We start from the raw sequence: 23554 nt of genomic DNA, 5'->3' as shown, positions 1-23554 counted from the left end.
CTAGTCCAGCGGCTCCTGCTTTATCCTGATGGGCGTGTTGATGGAGAGACTCCGTCGGTCTTCACGACACAACACGTACTCGCTGAACTGGGACGAGTCCACGCCGCCGCCACATGACGCCGCCACACTGAAACCCTTCTGGAAAAGACGCTCCAGTACCTGTATAGAGGAGACGGGAAAGGGGGGCATTAATAACGAAATTTTATTATTAACTGGTATAAATTGATCTCACAAATCAGATACACTAGTTTCATTTTTATGCCAGTTTAAGAAAATTATGCCATTTTTACAGGTCAAATAAAAAAATTGACACCACCCTTATGTGTCTGTGTTAAATATAAAACTACTGCCAGCAATGCAACTTCTTTTTTTGGTTTTTTTTTTTTACATTTTCTGGCTGAATTTAAACCGCATCTCGACCATCATTGTGTCTTTAAACATTATTTTTTGTTTTTTTATCAAAAGACAGGAACAAAAACTTCAGGAGCAGTTTATCAGCAGTCATCCTTTATAAGAAGTTACAAACCTAATAAAGTTTGGGACACAAATTTTCATTAAACTAGTTGAATAAATGTGTAATATACCTTAATAATTATGCATATTATTGTATACAATGTTTTAACTAGTAGTTGTTAGGAGGTTTTACAGGAGATTTTTGATACAGTTAGACTGGTGACAGTCCCACTTTCAGACGGTGGTTTTTGGGTCACTGCTCTGCCTTTTGTTTTACTTTAAACCAGAATCAGCCCCATTGTGATGAATGGGGTTTAGCTGGACAGTCTGTATCTGAAGCCTGTACTTGTTGAAGGAAAAACAGACAGATTAGAAGGAAGAGGTTGAGAAAATTTTACCATAATGACTTCTGAGAAAGATTTATTGACTTCTTTTATAAGCTAAGTTAATGGTTTTTTAATGCTAGTCTACTGGAGCCAACTGGTTTTTAAACTCAGAACCAAGCAAACCTTAGAAAATAATCAAATTGTCTTCTCAGAGCCGTTTCCATATCCATCATTTATTTAAAGGAGTCAGTGGTGACTCCTCTTTGCTTAGTTTAATTTTGATAATATAAATTTTAGGTGGTTACTGAACTTACGGTCTTCCAGCAAGTCAACAAGTAAGAGCAGTTTTCAAAGTGCTGAACTTCCTCAGATATTCATCAGTCACAACATGCACCATGTGTCATTAACCCTCCTCCCCTCCATCCAATCACATGTAGCGATAAAAACCAGAGGGCACTCCCGACATCACACCACCTCTGCAATATTCATGCGGCTGGTGCTGGATTGGCCACTGAACTGAGGGCATGAGCTCAAAGGGATGTAGAAAGCGGAGAGTGAGTGGGGTGTGTTAAGGAGCTGAGCGGAGCTCAGCGTGGTGATTACTGGAGCTCCTAATTTGAGTAATGAGGCTGGGGTGAGAGAAGAAGTGAGGTCCGTAAGCGAAAGGGAGCGTGACGTGCAGGGAATGAGGATAAAGAGGGCGATATGGCAGATCTGTGAGAGGACAAAGTGTTAGAGCTGCAGGAGATGGGGAGGCATGTTAACCCTCCAGTCTGGGCACTGACATCCTCTAGTCCAAATAGAGATAGTCTCAGATATACAAACATGTGAACTCCAACATCGCTTTCTCTCTTCATTTGCTGTAATTCATGCGAGAGGCTGTTTTTTTTTTTTTTTTTTTGTGGAGGGGATATCTATCTAAATCTCAGTGAGAGCAGTGCCATGTATTTACTTATCCCCCCTTCTTTTTAATGTAGCGTGCCGTGCATGGAAATGAAAGGTCTCGCCAAAGGCTAACCCTTTCTGTCAGATACAGAGCCAGAGAGGTTCACAGAAAATAAAACGGTTTCTTCAGATGCCCGCACACGTGCGCACACTGACACGTAGACCAATCTTGAAGCTTGAAGGATGACCTCTCTAATTACAAGAGCGCGCGCTCCATCAGAGGCCGAGTGGGGTGTGAGGGCCTCCAAGTCAAAGGACTGCAGCCTTATGAAGACTAGCAGTTGACTCGGACACATGGACGAATGCAATCTCACAAGGACATCATGCAACAAACGCACAAAAACCTGTTGATCTGACCTGAAACACCTGCCCCCCCCCCCAAAAAAAAAGCGCAGTCACCTTCTGATTAAAATGAAAGTATGTACAGAGATGCTGCTTGTAAGCAGAGAGGACCGCATGGAAAAGTTAGGCCCCTCCCCTTTTTTGTCCTCTGGCCATACGGTAACAAACTCTAATTTGTGAGACAGAAGGGGCGGCAGACAGCTGATGGTGAAGATGGCTAATTAAGAGACCTGCCCAAGCATCAAACACTCCTAAATCCATGACAGACGACGGAGAAGCCTAACGATTATGGAAATGATATTACATACCCTTCTTTGATCATTGCATCACATTGCATTTCCCCCCCCCCCCATCATCTCTTAAGACATGTGGGACTCTGTCATGTTAAGCAATGAATTTGGTCACAGAGGAGAATAGCCTGATCAATAAAGATAGTCTGAAAACACTTTTATCATTAATGCACTGCAACACAAAAGACTTAAGGATATTATTATAGATGGTTGTAACTGACTCAAGGATACTGTAATGACTATAAGAGGCCATAAAATAATAATAATAATTTTAAAAAAACTTCCCGTTCAGTTTTGTCACAGTGAATTAGTGCCATGGGGGAATAAACAATACATGGAATAATTAAGCTGAATCCAAGCAAAAGCTTTCAATGTCCACAGGACAATGTCCTGAAATCAATCCCTGCTGACAACAGAAAGAAAGGCTCTTAAAAAGCTCAAACATGTCTGGTTGTTCAGTTCAGCACTACATGCTTGTGACCGCAGGCTTTCAGATCTCAGCTTATGTTGTACTTATGCAGATTTCTCTGCTTTCTTTCCTGCCTCGCTTGAATAAAACAATAAGAAAATATCCTAACGGTGAGTTAGATGGGAGTAGCCTGACTGGTCGAGTCTCTTTTTGTGTAAGATCATTTCCATGTAATGTAATTACAGCCCAGACGTTTCTGTTCTTTTCCCTCTTGTGGCATCTGCTTAGGCAACCATCCTTCCTGATCTGCAGCAACCAAACAATGTCACAATCATTGTTCTCAAAACCAGAAATCAGAATCAAACGGAGCAAACGATGTCACTGCAGCAAAGTTTGCTGGTACTTCTGTCTATTCTGAACTTCATCACTTCTGCCCCTGAGAGCAAAGCTGCTCCTCATCCTCTCCATTCCCAGTGATCCTTGCGTGTTTGAAACACAATCAACCATTTTCTCAGCTTCACACACAGACATCTTTCAAACGGACATATGCTATTCTACGATGGGAAGAGCTGCCACTCAGCTTGGGGTTGCCATGGGGATGAGGATGGGATAATATTAGCCTCGTTGTAGCAAAGAGGCCAACGTACAAATCAAAGTGGTTGAGTTTCAGGGTTGGAAACCGGAGCACGATCTAATATTGATGCCCACCCGAGTGCACACACACACACACACACACACACACTCCTCGCACCTCTCAGGAGGAGCTGGAAGACACTGGCTCCTCATGGCGCAAGTCTCAGAACTGTCACGTATGACGAGCTGAAACGTGATGGGCGCCACACATCGCTTTTATTTAACAATGCATGGTGTTGACGAGGAGCGCGAAGTGCAGCCTCTGCATCTCATCGTCAGCTTATCACAAGCATCTGGCATTAAGTAGCCGTGAAGCTCCAAACTCTTTGTAATCCTCCAAGCTTTCTGATAGCTCTTTCAGGACTACAAGCGATAAAAACTGCACTGAATGTGGAGTATTTCCTAACAGTGCTCATAGGAAATGAGCTTTTAGAGAGAACTGAGTTCATCACTGGAAATGGACACTTGAATCTTTCGGCACCCCTGCAGTCTTACAAGAATAAAGCATCCCACCTCGACCCGCTGGAATGCCAAAGGGTTAAAGTTTATTTTGACTTTTAGTTCAGGTCAATTTTGTGGCAAAGCAAAAGTAAAGGGTGGGAACACGAATCCATATCGATCTGAACAGGGAGGTGTTCTGGGTGCTGGTTCTGGGTTTGTCCTCAAAGCTTCAAGTAGTTGTCACTCAACAAAGAGACATTTGCACATGACAGTCCCTCCCAACATGACTCACCCCGTAACATTTTCTGTTTCACTTTAAGTCACTTTTTTTGTCTTTATGACACAAACATTATGATGTAACTGTTAGTTTACCTTCATCATCCTCTTTTGGCTGCTTTACATTTATACCCGGGGTGAAAGGCGGGGTACATCCTGGACAGCTCGCCAGTCCCTCGCGGGGCCACACAGAGACAAACAACCACTCACCCTCACATTTATTCTTCTGGGCAATTTAGAGTAACCATTTAACCTAACATGAATGTCTTTGGACGGTGGGAGAACCCACACAACATGCAAACTCCAGAAAGGCCACTGTGTAAACCTCGCCCCACCTGAGGATCAAACCAGTGACTTTCTTGCTGTAAGGCCACAGTGCCAACCACTATGCCAGCGTGCAGCCCATTCATACAACATTTTCTAAGAATATTTCAAACATGATCCAGTTCAAGATCAAGGGTTTAATTAAGTCACTGATTTCCAGCATTACAAAGCTTGTTTTCTCATTTTTATGCTCAGTTATCAGAAACGGATGAAATCTGCTGAGATAGACTGGCATACTGTCCAGTTTGTACCCTGCCTCTCTCCCAGTTATTACTGGGATAGGCTCCAGCTTCCCACAACCCACAATTAGACTAAGTGGTGAGGAAAATGAATAAATGAATGAATGAGCGAATGAATGAATGAATTTGTTTAATTATTTTCCTCCAACTATGAAATGATCCTTCTTCTCCAGCTGTTTTTTCCTTCAGATGTCAGTTTCAGAAACATCGACCGAGCCGGACAGCATCCAGCAGCACCGACGGCCGACAGCTGTTAGCAGGAAAACTGTCCTGTTTTTGTCCTCCCTACACTACTCCCTAATCTGCGTCCGGCTGAGCCTGATGTTTGTGTTCTAACTGAGCCACACAGGGAGTTCAGAGACCCCTAAAGTGGAACGGTGTTAAAGTCTTATTCTGCCACTCAGACCACAAAGGAGCTGAGGTGTTTGTGTGGCCTTGTCTTCCCTGACAGGCCGCGCTCTCTTTTCTCAGCCGGCTCAGGAGTGATGGAGTGGCAGTGTGACATGTAAGAGAGTGTTGCTGCGTGTTGCGTTCCCAGCCCGGGCAGCAGGGGGACAGGAGGCCCCTCTACACGACCACGTTCCGCTGTCACATTGATGAAGGACGGATTGGCTCTGGTCTGATCTGAGTGCTTCATCATGGTGATGTATGGAGCAGCAGGCTCAGCTCCAGTGCTGGGACATGTGTGTGTACACCTCTGTGACTGTTTGGCTAAATGTTTTCCCTCCGTTCAGAGCCCCTGCTCCTCTCTGTGTCTCTGCGCCGGATCTACATCACAATGCAGCTGGTTTGCATTATGGAGAATCACCTGCCACACCGGAGTTGCTATTCTTACTCTCTCATATATAAATACAAAAGGAAAGAACAAAAGGGAGTTTCATTTAGAAGAAATACCATGATATGGCTTGCCTTTTTCATTTTATTATATCTGTAGACTGATGGACAAAGATAGTTTTTACATTTCTTACTAATAAAAATAGAGGAGTGAATGATGGGATAAAAAAAACAAAAAAACAAAACAAAACACAATGTGTGTATTTTGTGAGAAATGTTGAGTATCACAAGGTCTAGCGGTTTCAAGGCCGAAGCGAGACAGCAACAGCACCATAGCTTCAATACTGTAATAAACTGGAGTTTATGTTGAAATAGCATACATCCATCTGTTACCTCTCAAAAATGAGCCCAGTCTCACAGTATTGCATCTGCCCCACCATAACCCACCCTCCGCCCCAGCCCCGTCCACTTTCTCCCTTATCGTCCTCCGTGGGCAGGGTGTGGTTGTGTATGTGTGATCCCCCTGGGTAAGGGTCTAGGCCTGAAATCAGATCAGTTGCTCATTGTCTCCAAGGTAAGACGAGAATTATTTTTCTAACCTTCTCATACCTTCACGCAACAATGAGAGAGGACAGAATGAGCAACTTGTTTAGAAAAATCTCCCCTTTCAACAAAAAAGAAAAAAAAACACCTCCATCTGCTCCTCGCGTCCTCATCTACATCGACTCAATGAGCCGGACCCCCTCTCTGCCGCGCATACATATGTACAGTATACGTGTGTACGAGTGTTTGTCTTCTGATGGACAAAAAAACAAAAAGAAGACGACACCACAAGTAACACAAAGAAAGGCCATAATGTGAGACAAGGTTGGGTGAGGGGGGTGTGGGGGTGTGTGGGGGGGGGGGGGGGGGGGGGGGGGGTGGCATTGCTTACAGGAAACCTTGAAGATCCAGCTCTTCTTGCTGGTGGCATTTTGTCTGAAAACAGGATTTTTAGCTCACCTCGCCTTCAGAGAGGCAGCCTATTAAAGAAACCCGAAACAATAAAGACTCCTTTCAGGTTGTGTTAGTCAGATGAGCTCACATCCTGTAACCAGTCTCACTGGTAAACAGAGTGGGAAAATGTTGTGTTAGTTGATGTGGCCAATTAATTATATTGTAAGTCATTTAAAAATCTATAAAAGAAGTATAAACTGGTTTAGGCTGTTTGAGAAATTGTAAGTATGGTATTAAAAAATGCAATACGTGTATTTCAAACGCCTTGAGCGGTGTTATATTGGAGTCTTTTTTAAAAAGGAGCTGTGTCTTAAAAAGGAGTAAAGCGTAAATTATGCATATCATTTCCCCCCCCTTTCCATTCCTCTTCTTCATTTTTTTCTTCTTCGCAGGAAAACATGGCCGCAGTCCACACATGCTTTGTCCCGCACGCTCGGCTCACCTCCCTGGAGGTGGTCTCTCACTGTGGCAAAAAAAGGAATAGGGGGGGAGTTGGAGGTGTCAGAGCGCACGAGCCTGCCTGGGAGAGGCTCTCTCAGGGTGCTGGAGGGGTGAAGGCTCCTCTATGTGTTAGTCTGCTCATGGCTGTAGGCGCTCGAGTGTGTTATATTGAGCCTGTGGTGTGAGACTGTTAGGTTTCGCCTCATTCTCTCTTTTTCAGACCTTGCAGGGTAACATAGCTGTAAAACTCGTTTTCTGAAGTTTTCCTCACATCTCGACGGCAGGGTTAGCTCGGCTTTAACAAAGGAGGCTGCTGACCTTCAACAGGCAGATTTTCTTTTTTTTTTTTTTAAAGTAATTGAGATGATACCAAATACTACATCCATATAAGTACTGTGTACTTGTGGGATAACAACAAAATAGAAGAGCCTCCTTCAGGTCATTGTTTGACAAAAAGAAAAAGAAAAAAAACACACATTTTGTACAGCAGTACACTCTCCAGATAAGCTATCATTGTTGTTTCCCTATTTTACTATTTCAAAATGCTTTAAAAAGAGTTACAAACAATGCCAGTTGCACCAGAGCATCTCTTCTCTTTCAGCAGATGCTATTCAGAGACAGCAAAGTGCAGCTTCCCACGGCCCATTAAAGCCCTGAATGTACACTACAAATGCCAGCAAGGTGTTATAAAAGTAGTGAAGTGTAGTGGTGAATAAAGGTTGACTTTATCATGAGAAACATTCACTGAATGAATAAAAGTAAAAAGAAAAAAAAGCCAAATGTAACCAGAAATATGATGCCAAACTAAAGCATCAAGCTAAAATGTGCAAAAAGAGTTAAACTTTAAACATGGCAACAGTTTGCAGCTTAGCCTGTTTTTCTGCACAAGGAAGATGTACTTTGTATAAATGTGTTTACACTTATCTGAACCAGCAGGAGTTACTACTACCCAAGTTAAAGGCAATTCCCAGTTTGTGCATCTAATCACCCACTTGACCTCTGTGATGTAAATGTTGCAATCCTCACAAATCTTCAGGTCTCTCAGGTCCCCTCTGCAGCTGACCGTGCAGGCTTTTGTATTTGTAACAGTCAGTATGAGTACATGGACTATAAAGGCACTTGGATTCATTTCCATTTAGAAAACGGCATCGCAAGGCAAAGAAGCTGAGAAGCAGAACAACACAAGGGTTTTTTGTTTTTTTTTTAAAAAAAAAAGGTTTTGCAGGTGAATTTGTGCTATCCCTGCCTCTACAATGTTCTGTAAACCTGCCTCATGTCTACGCATGTAGAGCTGATCCATAAGGTAGCATGCATAAGCACACATGTGGTTCTGCAGCAGAAATAGGTCTGCACACTCACACAGAGCCACAAATACACCCAAACTCACTTTTAGGCTACACTGCTGTTCTATTGATGCTTTGTTGCTAGTAGGAAGCTAATTAGTTGAAATTTTTGTTAGTTTATCTAAAGATTCTTTATTATTCTTTATGTTTTAAGTTCCAGGAAATGATGTCATATCCACAACCAGGTCCTCTGAGTTTTGCTGAGTTTAATTTTAATCCAAAAATCTCTCTGAAGAGGGCATTTCTCTAAGTTTATATCCAGCTTTAAATTACTCACATAATGCAGTTATTCTTCCATATTAACATGGTGATGATAAAAAAAAAACTGAATGTCTAAACTGGACTTGGCTCAGTCTTATTAGGAAACAATATATAAATCATATCAGGGCATAATGGGGACTTACTGTCTGACTCGTAAAATGCTGGTAACACAGTAGTTGACAATGTTTTTGCTACATGTAAAAAAAAAAAGCATCAAATGAACCAGAGAGATTTGGCATTTTACTGTTTATCTCCATATAAAACAAAAGAGGTGTGTTCTGGTGTTTTACCTGGACTGAGTTGAGCCTACAGTAGCCATTAAGAGGGAAGCGGATGACATGCGTTGGGTCCTGGTTCCAGCCAGCATTGACTGAGTTACACATAACATCTCCAGTCTCAGGGAAGATCTCTTCTATGAGCACCTTCTCCCCACTCAGGGCGATCCTCTCGCCAAGGTCGGGCGTGACTCGGACCACGAGGCAGTCACAGGGCTGTGCCATCCGTCGTTGCTCCCGCTCCTGCTTCCAGCGCTCCAGCTCCTTGATCATGGGCGTCAGCTGGTAATAGCGCGCCTCCTCGTACAGCAGGTGGAAGTCCTGTGCAGGCAAATGAGCACGGAGATGAGAGCGGGGAGTTACAGTCCTCTTGGCTATATGTGTGACTAACACACCGTTGTCTTTCGCTACATTACATCTCTTCACCAAGGTCACAGAGACAAAATCCAGCACACATGTGGTACTGTGCAATATTAAGATGTCAGTTGAAGGGATATTTGTGTGTGACTTCCCTACAGCAACTAATGATAAAGTATCCTTGAGCTAGACACTTCTCTAATTACTCCCAGAGAGCTTTTGTGGCTGCATCAGTATACTTTGACCCTTCAACAGTAGTGAAACAACAACTGTGCAGCACAGGTATGTATAGCAGAACCGATTCCTGACTACACGGCTCGATCCGTTTAAAGTTATATATTTTTTCCACTTTTAGAGAGAATTTAGATGTTTGTATACCTGTCATTTTATATCAGTGCTATAGTAAACAAACCTAATCTGCCCAATCCCCTTTCTCCCTTTGGTCGTGCTCCTCCATTTTGACAGGGATGAAATTAAGACCCCTTTTCTCTTAACTAAAGACCAGTCAATGGCTAGATAATTCCAGTTTATTAATCCCTAAAATAAAAAAGGGGAGAATGGAAGGATTGGGCCTAAGTGAGCAAAAATGAAGGCACTGCATCGTTTGTCCCATTAAACAATATACTTTGACATAAAACCAGCAACGTAAGAGTTAAATTTTCTGCTCTCATGGAAACTTAATCTGGGTGCAAATCAGGTGTGACGTTAAAGTACATCTTCTGCAGAGAAGAAAAAATAAACTAAGATCAGTGATGGCGTCCGACCAGCAGGATAACGCTCTCAATAAACAAAGCATAGCCATGCTGCAGCTTTCCTCCACAGTAGCTCTTGGCAGAGCCATGCTAGCCTTTAGCATCTTTTAGTGAGCTGACTCCAGAAAGGCCGTCAGTATGGCTCCAGTGAGCTGGGATTGTGCATTCCTGTGTGCAGACAGTCTGCAGCAGATTGCCTGCCTCTCCCTCCTGGGCAGGGCTTGCTGGGGGCCATTTGCCCCTGCGCTCTTGCCTCTAATTTCCCAGAAGACCAGATGGCACCATCCTTCACCGCTACCATAGAAAATACGGAGAGGCGGAGGTTCGCTACTCAAGGCAGACGGGAGGTAAGAGAAAGATATGTGCAAGTGAACATGAGGACAATCATCAGCCACGGAAGTTGTTAATGTATTCCTCATATGGAGGGATTTTTATGCTAATCGGGCTTGTGGCCCAGTGTTAAGCTCCTATTAGAACAAGATCTAATTAGGTTACAACTAAATACCGCAAATCTTTTTTTTACTAAACAATTAGTAATTAATATATGTGTTGCGATTAAAGTAAAAAAAAAAAAAAAAAAAAAAGAAGAATGACAGCTTAATTCATTCATTGGTCATGAACTATCATCACTGTCATCTGGGATTTTTTCTTACATGCAAAACTAAAGCAAACATATCGTCTGTTTAGTCATTTAATTCATCCATAAAGATAGAGAGTTATGCACATCAGAGTTTAAAAAAAAATCTATAAAAAATGAGACAATGTGAATATTTGTTTTGGTTAAATCATATTTGACATTTATGAGCCGGCATCATTGGTGGCTATGGGTGTTCGATCCTGCTGCTGGTCTGAAGAGGAGTTTTCCCCCCCTTCCCTTCTTCGTACCACTGCCGGGCTCAGAAACACAGGATGGCAGCAAACAGCATATTCATTAAGCGTGCTGCTTCTGTCAGACTCTTTAGCCTTGAAAACCTCCCGCACTGCTTTACCCCTTCATCTAAACTGCGCCTTCATCTGAGGCATATGAACGACACCCGAAATACAGCTCCATCTGGACGCGGTGTTGACGCAACACATCTTAAGCTGATGGTCTAATATTTAGGGTTCTAGAATGCAAAAGAGGAGGGCGGAGGTCTCCTCCACCCCCCTTCTCTCTCCCTTTCTCCATGTCTTTTTTTCTTCCGGCCTTCTTGCTGCAGCTGACAAAACTCATAGCGAGATGCCCCCCTTCAGGCAGCTCTCTGTATCAAAGTGTAGCTCCTCAGCCTTCACAGGTCTGAAGCCATGGATGGATATGTTTTTAACAGGGGTCTGTCTGCGAGGCACTTTAGTCATCCTGAGCAGCACAGAAAACAACAGAGTAATCCTAAGCACTAAGGTGAGGATGAGAGGCAGACGGGGGAAGGGGGGGGGGGCAAGAGCTCCGTCCTGGTTGCTGAAGCTGCTGCTACTGCTGCCAGCTCTACGAGACAATTCATCCCCCAGTCCCGTGTCCAGACAGCCCGTTTGAGCTTCAAAATAATGATCCGACCTGACTGCCCCACGGCAAAGCAACATTTCAGGGAAGGACAAGGGGAGGGAGAGACAGTGAAAGACAAGAAAAGAGAGGAAAATGATGGAAAGTGTCACTATGTAGGAGTTAGAGGACTAATAAAGACCTGCCGTGTGTTTTTGGACCAAAAACGAGTAAAAAAAAAAAAAACCACACGAGCAGGAAATGGCAGCTTGTTGATTAAACAAACTGCTGAAAAAAAGTCTAAGCAACTCTCCACGAATGCAAAGCAGTCAAAAAAAGAAACAAAAACATCAGATCCTTCCCATACGTACAGGAAGGGTGTGAAAAAGTGTGAGCCTGATTTTAAAAAAAAACAAAAAAAAAAACACTAATTCTTACTGGTTTAAACTCAATATGACTGAGCATTGCTTACACTTTAGTGATTAATTGTAGTTTGAATAATGAGACAAGGGCGGATATTAATGGTGAATATTTTGTTCCACTGATGCAGGCTGAAAAAAATTCTTTTCCTATTCTGCTCAGACTTTCACATTGATTTAGCAAAACACACAGTGCCGTGGCTGCCAGCAGCAGAACAGACCCAGGCCTCGGGCGACGGCAAGCCTGATTGTGTTCAGATAAGGACATGCTCAATTCTGCCTCGCACTATTTGCATTTTTTTTCCTCTGGCTTCACGCAAATTGAAAGGTATGCAGATCCACACAGGCTTACGCGAGCGGGTCGTAATGAGTTGAAACAATGAGGTTCTCTTCAGCCGTGGAGCCTGATTGGACTGTCAAGACTTCACAGGGAGCAGGATGGGGTTGAAGGCATGAACGCAAAAAGGAAAAACTAATCGGGTCTGAGTCAGACAATCATTTGCCAAAATATGCAGGGCTTTCATGTCATGTTCTGTTGTGTGAGGTTTGGCTCTTGTTCTGACTATCTGTGGAGCTCAGAGGGCTTGCCCCCGGCTCTGAGTGGCTTTGCCTCGCCTTGTTACCTTGCAGGGAATGATGAACAAGCGCCAGCCCAATGAAAAGGTCACACAAGCTAAGGTGGAGAAAAAGTAAAAAAGTAAAATACACCTAGGAAGCAGTATCAATGAAAAAAAAAAAACCTTGACGAGGAGCTGGAGGCAGAGTACATAATCATTCTAACTAAGCCATTTATAATGTGTACACTGTTTAGTGGGACTAATTTCCTTGTAGTGCCAGAAATACATATATTACAGTGGATTAAACATATAATCCACTATGATACAAGGAATTATCACCAAACTCTTGGTCTGGAAGCCATTTTTACTATCGTTCAGCTTGCTGTTTTGTGTTTAACTATTCGGGTTCACTCTCACAATTCTCATCAGCCTAATTTTCAGCAACAGCAGTCAGCTGTTTTCAGAGAAAAAGTTATGATGTGCCAACCATAGGCTTCCTGGCCAGAAGCAAACAGCAAGCAGACACAGTTAGATCCAAGCTGGTGACCACAGTTAAGCATTTAGCAGCTAGAAAGAGAAATATCTTAACTACATGGGATGAACGTTGGGCAAATGGGCAGCTAAACACATAGTCTGATAAATTCTAGTGTTCCTCCAGATGTACAATTTACTAAACTATTCTCTGTATTTAAGCTTCAGTAGCTGCTGGTGCGTGCGTGCACACACAAAATAAACCATATCAAAAAATGCAAAACACCAATATTTGTCACACTACATACAACAACAGAACAGGAAACTCGCTTGCACAGATAAGAAATCTACATATGCAAAACATTACTTGCTATCAAACTTGACGGTCTCTCTTTTGTTGTTGCAAACATATGCTTCCAGTTGGTTCATAAAGCCCTAGATTGATAAGGGACAATGACATACTGTGCACATGTATTCTTAGAATTGACTAGCTTAGATGCTAAAACAAGAGCCAAGTGTGTGTGTGCAGCCTATTTAGCCTAGCATGGGCACATTTAGTGGTTCACAAGGAGAACCGATTTACTATTTCACTACAAGGCCCTGACTTGGAGTGAGACCTTGTCAGCACTGGAGCTGGTCATCAGAACGTGGAGGCGTAGAGGGGATTTCACCTGGACTCACCTCTTTACAAACTACTCTGGATGAAAAACAACAGCTCAGGGCTCTGGCACACAACATCAGGCCATGCTCCAGTTAGCCACTTAGCATTTAGCTGTCCCCTCCACCACTGTGTACTCCAGCAGAGTCATGTTTAATTTGGTCTCCATAGTTTTCTCATTAGTGCTCATGCTTGTTATACTGGAAACTGATGTGTTAAATAGAAAAGCATATTATATATCAAGAACTAGGAGCTTTGTTCAGATATATGGTCTTTTTCTTCATTCAGCCCATGAAAACACAGATAAGCATGAACAAATACAATTATGTTATATATATAACATCTCAGTGTGGCTATGCTACATAGAGTGCATTTTCAGGATGTTCTTTGAACAGTGGAAGTCAACAGTGCAGACAGATCAGCAGAGTACAGTGTGTGTCATGGTGTGGGTTTTATACCTTGAAGTCATCTGGAAGGAGCAATTTGCTGGTCCTCAGGAAACTGAGAATGTAGCGGAATATCTCGCCGTCCCGATCTATGAAGTAGTGCTGCTTCAAGCTGTCCAACACGATGGGCTCTGTGCCATTGAACAGGCGACTGATTCTGAAAATGGAAACACACACACACACACAAAACACACAAACACACACACAGGCAGCCGCACACACAAACACAACCACATAATGGAATGAGCCAGCTCCCTTCAAATGCATGAAACAATTACCCTCCATTTATTTTTCAATTTTATTAGCACTAAGCTTGAAATGCATTAGCATCCCAGGTTGAAACAAGGGGCTTAAGGCACAGTTCCCCTATTCCAGACTTGTTTGAAGTGTCCCTTCTGCGGAGAGATTACAACAACACACACACGCTCCCTGCTTGTACTTACAGAAATTAATGGCATGAATGTAGCATTACAGCTCTATTATCCCATCTGTCAGAGGAGTGGAAATGAAACAGAGGTAGGAAATGGAGAAAGGCCACATGTTAATGTGAGGGGAACATGTGGAAAAAGATATTTTACTGTTACAGGTTAACCTACTTATGAATTTTTGAGGAATTCAGAAAGCAGTACATGGTTGGATAATCTCCTCCACGCGCTGCGTTTTGTTCATACGAGATCTCAAAACATAATTCAGCTAATTTAGTGTCAGGATTCTTTGATGATGATAAGATGAATAAGTGACTCCGTGTAAAGAAGCAGTATATTCTTCTGAATGCTTTGAAGCATCCTTGGAAATAAGTGTGACACAGGCTCCAGTGCTGCTCCACTGTCATCACACTGTTTAGGCTGAATTAAACACGCCTGCTGCACAGCCAATCCAAGTGTACGTCTTAAGGTTTCATTTCGAGGCAGATCTGCTGCACGATCAAAGAGAAAATCACGGCAAAGATAATAAAACAATTACATGACTTAATATTAAATAACATTTCCCTTTTAAAATCACAACCATTAACTTTAAAGAAGTCATTAAATAAAGGCTTTCAAGTTTTCACCTAATATTGACAAAACTTGGGTGTATTATTAATAAGACACTTGTTGCTGCCTAGTGTCGCACAGTTAACCCTTTCCACCGGTGTGCTGAAAGATTGAGAGCTCTCTGGATGTTGGCTACGGGGGGCTCATCAAGGCAAAGAGTGGAAACTGCCATTATCTTTAATCTTTCATCACACCATGTTGGCGTCTTGCCTCAAGATACCCTTGGACAGATATTCATTTCCTTTCGTCTCTGTGTGGGTTTCCTACAGCTTACCTGCAGGTGCCCCCCCCCGCCCCGCTTCTCACTGGCCTGATAATCACATCTGAGCTCCTCCACTTTGTCTGTTTGTTCATTTCCAAACCCCAAGCTTTGATGATTCAAAATAATTTCTCAGTGTTTGTGAAATATCGAGGGCGAGGTTAAGAACAAACCGCTAAACTTCCCCCGATGCTTAATGTGCAGTCGTCGTTATTTGGACTGATAACACGCATTCACGCCGTCCTCCGTGGCGTGAATAAGCCATACAACTGATTTACTCCAGAATAAAAACATAAAGCACGTAACCACTTTTATTAATTCACCGCACATTTGCAGTCTGTCTCGCTGAGAAACAGCTCTTGGCAGGCTGCTGTGTTGCTGTTATTATCATTTTGAGGTAATCAGCATTGAAATCGCAATAACAGCTTCTAGGTTGGCTGACAAAGTTGTGTGACAAAGAAAATCATAAAACCTATTTGCAAACACACACCGACCAAAGACAGCGCCGCCTGAACACCGGCACTGTCAAACTCTATTACAAGACGGTGGAAGGGAACCAAGCGGGAATGCCAATGAACCGACGGCACAGCTGACTTCACCCACTAACTCATTTTAGTGAATTTGCAACAAGCTTGTATTTAATGGTTGTATCTTCTGACCCTGGTGTGCCGGCGCAACATGCTGAAGCTATCAAGTCAAATTGGCCCCGTCTCTGTTCTTTGACTTGACTGTGTGAAGAAGCAAAGAGGCTTCTCCCTCCCTTTTCTGCCATCCTTTCTCTCGTTCACCCTCTCTCTCTCTCTCTCTCTCTCTCTGCATATCTGTCTTTCTTTCTTCCTTTCTCTCCCTCTGTCTCCATCCCTCTCCCTTACTCGCTTTCTCTCTGGAAATCGATGCAAAATGCTTTATAAAAAACCAATACTCATCTCCTCGTTTCGCCCGAGGTATTCCTTTCTCATATGGTCTTGCAATTCTTCCAGCTAGAATTTCACCATACCCCTCCAGGCTAACTCTGTTTTTCATCTCCACTTTTTTAAAAAGCAATTAAAATGCTGCCTGTTTTTCTTTTTCTTTGCCTTTCCTCCACTCCCTTCTCACTCCCCTCTCCCTCTTCTCTGTTGGTCTCCTCATTTTCCCCCTTTCTGTTAAATCCCTGAATTGGAGGGAGGGGGTTGTTATTAACAGGTAGGTAAAGAGGAAAAAAAAAAGATGTGGGGGTAGGGTGGGAGCTGCTGGGGGGGGGGGGGGTGCTTGCATAGAGAAATTAAGAGACAAGATAGACAAACAAAAAAGGCCGGACAGAAAAAAAGAGATTGATGGGAGATGGGAAAAGACAAAGACTGGAGAAAAAGCTGAAAACAGAAGAAAAGCAGAGAAGAGAGGGAAACAAAGAGAAAGCAGAGACGGATGGAGTGGGAGAGAAGAAGGTTGAATAGAAATATAAAACTTACACGAAGAGAAAAAGTCAGGGAGAAAAGAAAAAAGGGAGGTGGTGGGTGTAGGAGGTTATCAAGGGCAGGAACAGCTCAGATCTCCCACCCAGTGGTGGCATGTGAGGCCAGTAAGTGGGCAAAATCTGGCAGTATCCTCACATCCGAAGCTGCCAGAGGCGAAGAGCTGCCAGGGTTGTGTGCATTCAGGAGTTTCTGAAAGGCGACCTAACACAGGTAATCGCTGATTCTACCAGAAAGATGCTCTATGTAAACGGCACAGCTAATGGACACCTAACGAAGGCACCTGGCAGCTTCCCGAAGAGTCAGACAAATAAGGCCTCAGATCTCCGCCGAGCCTGTCAGCGTCACACCAAAGGCTGCCCACGTTGGCTTCTGACCAGCAGACTGCTACTGTCCCTGCCTCTGATTTGCTGACTCCTGCTGTAAGCAACAGCATTTTTTTTTGTTGGAAAAATAAGATGAGAACCTTCCAGTCAAGTTAGGTTTAGCTCCTAATGCCTTTTTCACATTTACGTGTCAATACAATCAGCAACATAACAAAACACTTCCACCCTCTCTGGGATTGACCTTTTGATTTTTGATTTTCACTCCGTGCGTCTCGGTGCCCCGTCTTTGCCCAATAACATGCATCCCTAACAACAACTGCATTCTATCAAATCACTGCAGATGCAATTTCCACCTTTCTTATTATTTTTTACTTTGCATCTTTCTCAGTTAATCCAGCGCAGAAGTGAGCTACTGGTTGCAGACTACAGAGCCGGCGCAGATCTTTCATCTGTGGTCACAAAAGGCTCGTCCTCACAGAGAAAAATGTCCAGTGGTCCTTTGAAAATAGTTCCCTTGTCTCTGGAACATTTCCCCCTAATTTCCTCAGCTTCTGTTCAAGTGACTGCTGAGACTGTCCTCTTTGAGAGCTACACAGAGTGCACATCAATGTTTCATGACCCCTGTCCCTTAATATGGCCCACACAGAGGAAGATGAATAACCAGACATTAGTTACTAGACTAACTTTCTCTTGGCACGCTGCATTATTTAGGGGCCAATCTATTAAAAGTAATCAGTGACTTCAAACTCTTTAGCCCCGCTCGTTCACTTGTCACGTTTTCAGCTTTGCCCGTGTGCCCCTGCTCAACCGGACGTGGCTGAATGCAGCACACATGGTTATGCCAGTGTAATTGTTTTGCTTTCTGCTGTCAGCCATTATCCTAATTCACACAAAAAGGCCCCTCCTTCCACTGGCTTCAGTGGAAAGTGGAGCCCTGAGGGCAGCTGTACGCTGAGGAGGCTGGGAGAGTGAGAGAAACATTGTGTGTGTGTGTGTGTGTGTGTGTGTGAGATCCAGAGTGAGAAAGAAACAGTAAGAGACAGATAGAAAGAGAGAGAGAGAGCAAGAGCAAGAGAGCATGTGTGAAAAAGAGAGAAAGAGAGGAGAGCACTCCAACCAACTCACACTGATATCCAGGCTTTGCTCGCACTGTAAAAACACTGTTTAGATGCTCCGACATGGCTGTGTGCTACATTTGCTCGGCGCCCTATGTTCCCCTCTGAATAACTTCTTTGTAAAGAATAAAGCTAAACCAAAGCTTAAAGAAAATTAAAAACGGAAAACAGTCGTAAAAAAATACAAACAGCAAATTTGTACCTTTAAAGTAATTCAGTGAATAAAACATCTAGAAAAACTGAAACAGTGGACATGATCTTAATTAGGAAAGCAACATTAAAACCCTAGTCTGGGTTGAGCTTCATTTTTTCTCATGACATGCAACACTGGTATAAAAGGGAAAGCTGTCAGGGATTTCCTGTCAGCGGACTCTATGAATATCAAGATTTTATTACCAAGGGATTACATGGATTGTTTCCTGTAGCCAATTTGGCAGATTTTCTGGCGTATGTTTACCTTGGCCCACATGGGATTCAGCTGATGCAGAACTCAAGGCGCTATAATGTAATGAATGACACTGTGTATTTAGGAAAAAAAGAGAAAAAAGCAGAGCCCTAAACCATAAGAGGAAAAACAATCTGAAGGGATGTAGATATTTTTGCAATAGTTTTGTTTGCTTTCTGTGCCACCTGTGGTGGTGCCAATGTATTTGTAGATGGAGGGAAAAAAAACAGTGGACAAACAATCTGGAAGGAACTCTTACATAATCAGAATAAGTAGAAATGCATTAATAACATGTTTGTGAGTGCGATAGCATAATCATAAGCAAGAAGTCCCTTTCCTGTCCGCACATAATTTCACAGAACAGAAAGTCACTGTTGCAGCTGTGAACCTTTTAAAGTTTCACTGCGATGCATAATCCATAGTTGGAGTTTCTGTTGCAATCAAATGAAAGTGAGAGTGTGAGGTGGGCCGGTGTAAGGGGGTGGAAAAATGATTATACTGATTACATACTGTGTTTTAGCACAAACAGTGGCAGTAAAAATGACACCACCACTAGAAAAAGCTGCTCCTAAGAAAGTCAATATGTAACACGCCGATTAGATTCATTCAGATCTGAAGCTGCCCCAGATCAGCTGTGATGACAGTCTTTCGGACATTTACATCATTGTTTTTCCTCCAAGGATTCCTCACAACACCCTGAACTGACTAAAGTTAAAAAAAAAAAAGACGAAGAAGAATGGGAAGACAAAGAAGAAAAGAGCTGTGAAAAGCAGGCAGTAGTGCTGAGAATCCACACAAACACTGCTACTGTCATCAGCAGGGAAACATGTGAAACGTACTGTACAGCAGCTGAACACTCAATCACAGCCATGAGGAGGGAGATGAAGCTAGATAGTTCCCAAACAATTAAAATAATCACCGTTAAAGTAAACAAAAAAAACATCATTTTCAAGCTTGGGGATTTTTTTCGAGGGTGGGAAATATGACCATGGTTTAAAAAGACATCCCAGTGATGTCACTAGAAAAGTTTCAGAGCAGCTGTCCCAGTCAGGCACAAGCCTCAACATCCCAAATCCAGGTAGACTTAATTCAGACAAAACACCGGTCAAATAATGAAATAATTCATTCCCTGGTTAAAATCCAACATTTTTATTTTAAATAGTCATTTAAATCTACCTGATAATCAGGAAATTATCATATAATTATTCCAATATGAGGCTGGGATTAATCTCACATATAAAAAGAAAGCTACAAGATTAATATAATAATCATCATCAAAACGTCAACATTTTATCATTATTATCATTAATAAATAATAATGAATAAATAAAATAAATGAATATAGAAAGACAGCGTGAACAGTTTAGAGACATCTAAACCGTCTTACCTTGAGTCAGGGTATTTGGTGAGGGTCGCCAGGCTGCTGGTGTACATGTGGCCCCCGACATCGATGTGCACCGGAGCGTTCGCCTTGGTCAGCTGAGCCGGCAGAGGGATCCCCTGAGCGGCCAGAGGAGAGACCGGGGACCGGGTCAGAGACAGCCGTGACATGCTTCTTCCCTCCTGAAAGCAAGTGTACAGGAAAGCCATGGGAATATGGGTACAGGAGGGGGAAGAAAGATCCTACTCAGAGAAGCAGATAGTATCCTTTCTGAATGCTATCAGATCACTTCCATGTCTGTCTGGTCGCATATTTAGCCTGGAAATTATTGCCACCGCTCTAATTAAGCATGTTTGCATCTTTTCATGCAACACCGTAGGCGAGGATAGAAGGATGCTTATTAGAGAACAGAGCTGGGAGAGAGATAGACAGATAGAAAGAGAGAGAGAGAGAGAGAGAGAGAGAGAAAGAGAGTGAGAGAGGTGGGGTGGGGGGGTTGGGGTTAGATGCTAGGTGTCAGCCTCCAGGGGGATAAAATAAACTGCTGCTGCAATATTCTAATTAAAGGTCGCCTTATGTTAGACGTGATGCGCGCAGACACACCAACCACCCAATCTAAGAGCAAAGAAAACGCGGCGGGAGGGGAGGGCGCAACTTTTCCTCCACTACACACTCACATACTTTTTAACACACAGTAAACAGATTAAGGTGATCGCTTGTCATGTGACTCCACATGCGCCGCTTACTGGCACCAAACATGCGTAAAAACGCACCAAACGTCTGTTCAAAGAGTGCAGCATGGACTGTCCGTACTGACTGGCCTGACCATGAAGTGTCCTGTTGCATTTATGGGTCACAGACAGGAGAGCAGCGTTTCAAATGACATCACAAAAGCGCAGAAACCGGGTTTGGGGCTTTGGTTTGTTGAGGGCGTAGAGGTAAAACTCCAAAGTCTGAGCAGAGCTGAATTTGATTAACCGATTAAATGTTTCAGAAAATATTTTGAATTCACGTGGATAAGACTTCGTTTTGCCTCAAGAGGCGCAGAACGGGCGTTCAGAGCTAACCTGGTGCGTAATTTGTTCGCCAGCAGCGGCAGGTAAACCACCTAAACCTCAGTGTGGCCACAGTTTAATGTGACCTCAGTGCTCCTGCTCTGTCTTAGAAAGCACACTCACACTAAAATGAGTCATCAAGCAGGAAATATTGTGAGTGTGGTTGGGGGTTTTTGTGTGGATTTCTTTTAAAATAATCTTTGTTTTTATATTTTCCGTGTGATTACAGACTGATGGTCATATAACTTGCATCTTCCAGTGTATACCTTCAGGCTTTTTCACTGAAATAAAGACCATTCATCCATACAAATATTTCAATAGAGCTTGTGTCTTTAATAGAATAAAAACTCAATTTGCAGAGCGTTGTGGAGTTGGTGTTGCATACACCTTTTTTGCCAAACTGTGACTACAATTCTGAAAGTCCAGCTCCTCCCTGCGGCTCTGGAAGCGCCACTGGGCAAAAAGTGAGAGTGTATAGCAGGTTTTTCCCATGGTGTCGCCCTGCTTAAAGAGGTATCGTTTTCCTTTAATACGATTATAGGCAGACAGGATTACATTTCAAATCCCAGGAAACGAAAGAAAGAAAAAAGAACGAGAAAACTTGGAAAGACTGGAAAGTTTTGGCCACACACACGCGGGCCTGTCCCACCACCGGTGTCTCTGTGCCCGACCAACACACCCAGCCAGTTCAGCAATGGACAATGGATATATGAACGTGAATGAACCAAAAAGACACTAATAGACTAGTTATTCCGTAACTTACAAAGATATTCTATTAGACTTCTAAGCACATCTGTGCTTTAGTCATTGTTTCGTTTATATCTGCCCCCCCTGCAACACAAGAGGAAACACACACATGCAGAGAAACACACCAGCAGCCACACAAAACATGACAAATTCCGCCACAAAATCACAGCAGGTACACAGGCATCAACTTTCTCCTCAGATCTGCTGTCTGCCTCCCCTCCTCGTTGACCTCTGGCTTGCTCACACACCGGAACTGATCTTCCACCTAATGACTGACACACACACACACACACACACCACCCTGATGACCCAAACATTCAGTAGACGTAAAGAGAGAAAAGAGGAACTAAAAGAAAAGAAGACACGCTTGGAAAATAAACTGTTCGACACATCCCACTCCCACGAACATCGCAAGGCTGCGCTCTGCCTTTAATCTACCAAATACTCAACATGGCGTCTTTTTCCTGCTGTACAATTAAAAGCAGAACCTCGACACGTGTAAATCACTGGCTTGTTAAATCAAATCCAAACGCGGAACTTAGAGTCTGATAAAATGGTATTTAAAAAAAAAAAAAAAAAAAGAAGAAGAAGAAGATGTGTAGTACAGCTGAGGTCCTATGTGAGGTCGTCCACATAGTTTTGTTCGGCTAACCTTCTTGAAAAAACTGCGCGGACTAATCCCGCACTTTGCGTTAAATAGTGGATTTTAGAAGAAGAAATCATCGCCCTACCGTTTCAAACATCGTAGGGAGTCCAAAGGAAATCCGCGCCGGCGGTCAGTCCAGCTGCTGTCCGCGTAACCCCCCTGAATAATTTCTCCAAATGCCCCCCCTGAGTTTCTGTCAAAACTACACTGCCATCCGGCTCCAGCACGAACCTACGCCGCCGCACGGAAAACGCCAAGTCTTTCCTCCGTATCCCACACAGAAGTGCCTTTTCTTTTCTTTTTTTTAAAGACACTACAGGCTGTGGCCGGAGTCGACTGCTTGCGATGAGTCTCTGTGGCTTTAAAGGCTCTATTGCGAGGCTGACTCGACCTGTCCTCACCAAGCTTCTTTGTACTAAAGCGCGCAGGAAGCGTCCTTACCTTGAACATAGATGAGATGATCTCCTTCCCCTTCTCTGCTCTTATTTGGACACGCGTAAAATGTGCGCTCTTGTTGGGATCCCTGCTTCGTATTTCTGCCTCTTGTCTGTCTTTTTGCCTAAATGAAACTGCCCCTGTGGTTTGTTATGAGAGGAAGAAAGCCAATAATCCTTCTCTAAATAACAGAGCGGAGCTAAAAAAGAAAATTCTTGCTCCGGGCTGCCCAAGCGCCTCTGGGCCAAGGATTAGGCTACAATTAGCTCAACTCCACTCTCTCGCCTTGGCAATTTTTTCTCAAGGAAGAGAACGTGATACCCCTCTGTTCCTGAAATTATTACAACACAGATATAATAAGTTATCTTGAATTTTTACGGAGAAAAAGTAGTCCGTTGCTCCTAACGGTGTGAAGTTGTGATTTAGAGGTGGTGGGGGGGCAGGAAACCCAACATGCAAGTGTCAGTCGCTCAGTAGATTCAGATTTAGATTTAGCAGATTTTAATCATTGTCATTTCGTCTGATGTAATAGTTCCCCAGGCAGTCCAGCTATTAGGAATCCATTTCCATCTCCATCTCCAGCCTGAATGTAAAGTTTAAAGCCAGGCGGGCAGCCATGGTCCTCCACTCAGCCAACATACAGTAAAAGCGGAATAACTTGTTGATAAAGTCTCAGTAAAAGAAAAAAAATATGTTAAAATGAAGAGATATCCTTGAACCAATATCTTTCATGCGGTGATTTCCCCCCCCCCCCCTCCGTGTCCCCGCTCTCC

At 43.2% G+C, this 23554-nt stretch overlaps 1 protein-coding gene across 3 annotated transcripts; it reads right to left on the bottom strand.

The window, feature by feature from the left end:
• Positions 1-23513, bottom strand: kctd15b (potassium channel tetramerization domain containing 15b; the record flags this gene model as incomplete). 3 transcript variants are annotated; one of them, XM_079246415.1, is made up of 5 exons in its annotated part: positions 1-159; positions 8784-9089; positions 13897-14041; positions 19905-20080; positions 23463-23513. In XM_079246415.1, the coding sequence occupies 5 exons, from the start codon at positions 23511-23513 to the stop codon at positions 1-3; spliced, it is 837 nt and encodes a 278-aa protein (XP_079102541.1). The 3 variants fall into 3 exon arrangements, with proteins under 3 accessions (XP_079102541.1, XP_079102543.1, XP_079102542.1); XM_079246417.1 differs by lacking the exon at positions 23463-23513 and adding an exon at positions 22432-22497; XM_079246416.1 differs by lacking the exon at positions 23463-23513 and having other exon boundaries at positions 19905-20107.
• Positions 23514-23554: the final 41 nt, after the last annotated feature.

This window comes from Telmatherina bonti (genome assembly GCF_933228915.1).
Source record: "Telmatherina bonti genome assembly, chromosome: 1".
Classification (NCBI taxonomy): Eukaryota; Metazoa; Chordata; class Actinopteri; order Atheriniformes; family Telmatherinidae; genus Telmatherina; species Telmatherina bonti.
The sequence above is the reverse complement of the archived record's forward strand: the minus strand, read 5'-3'. Positions and strand labels throughout refer to the sequence as shown.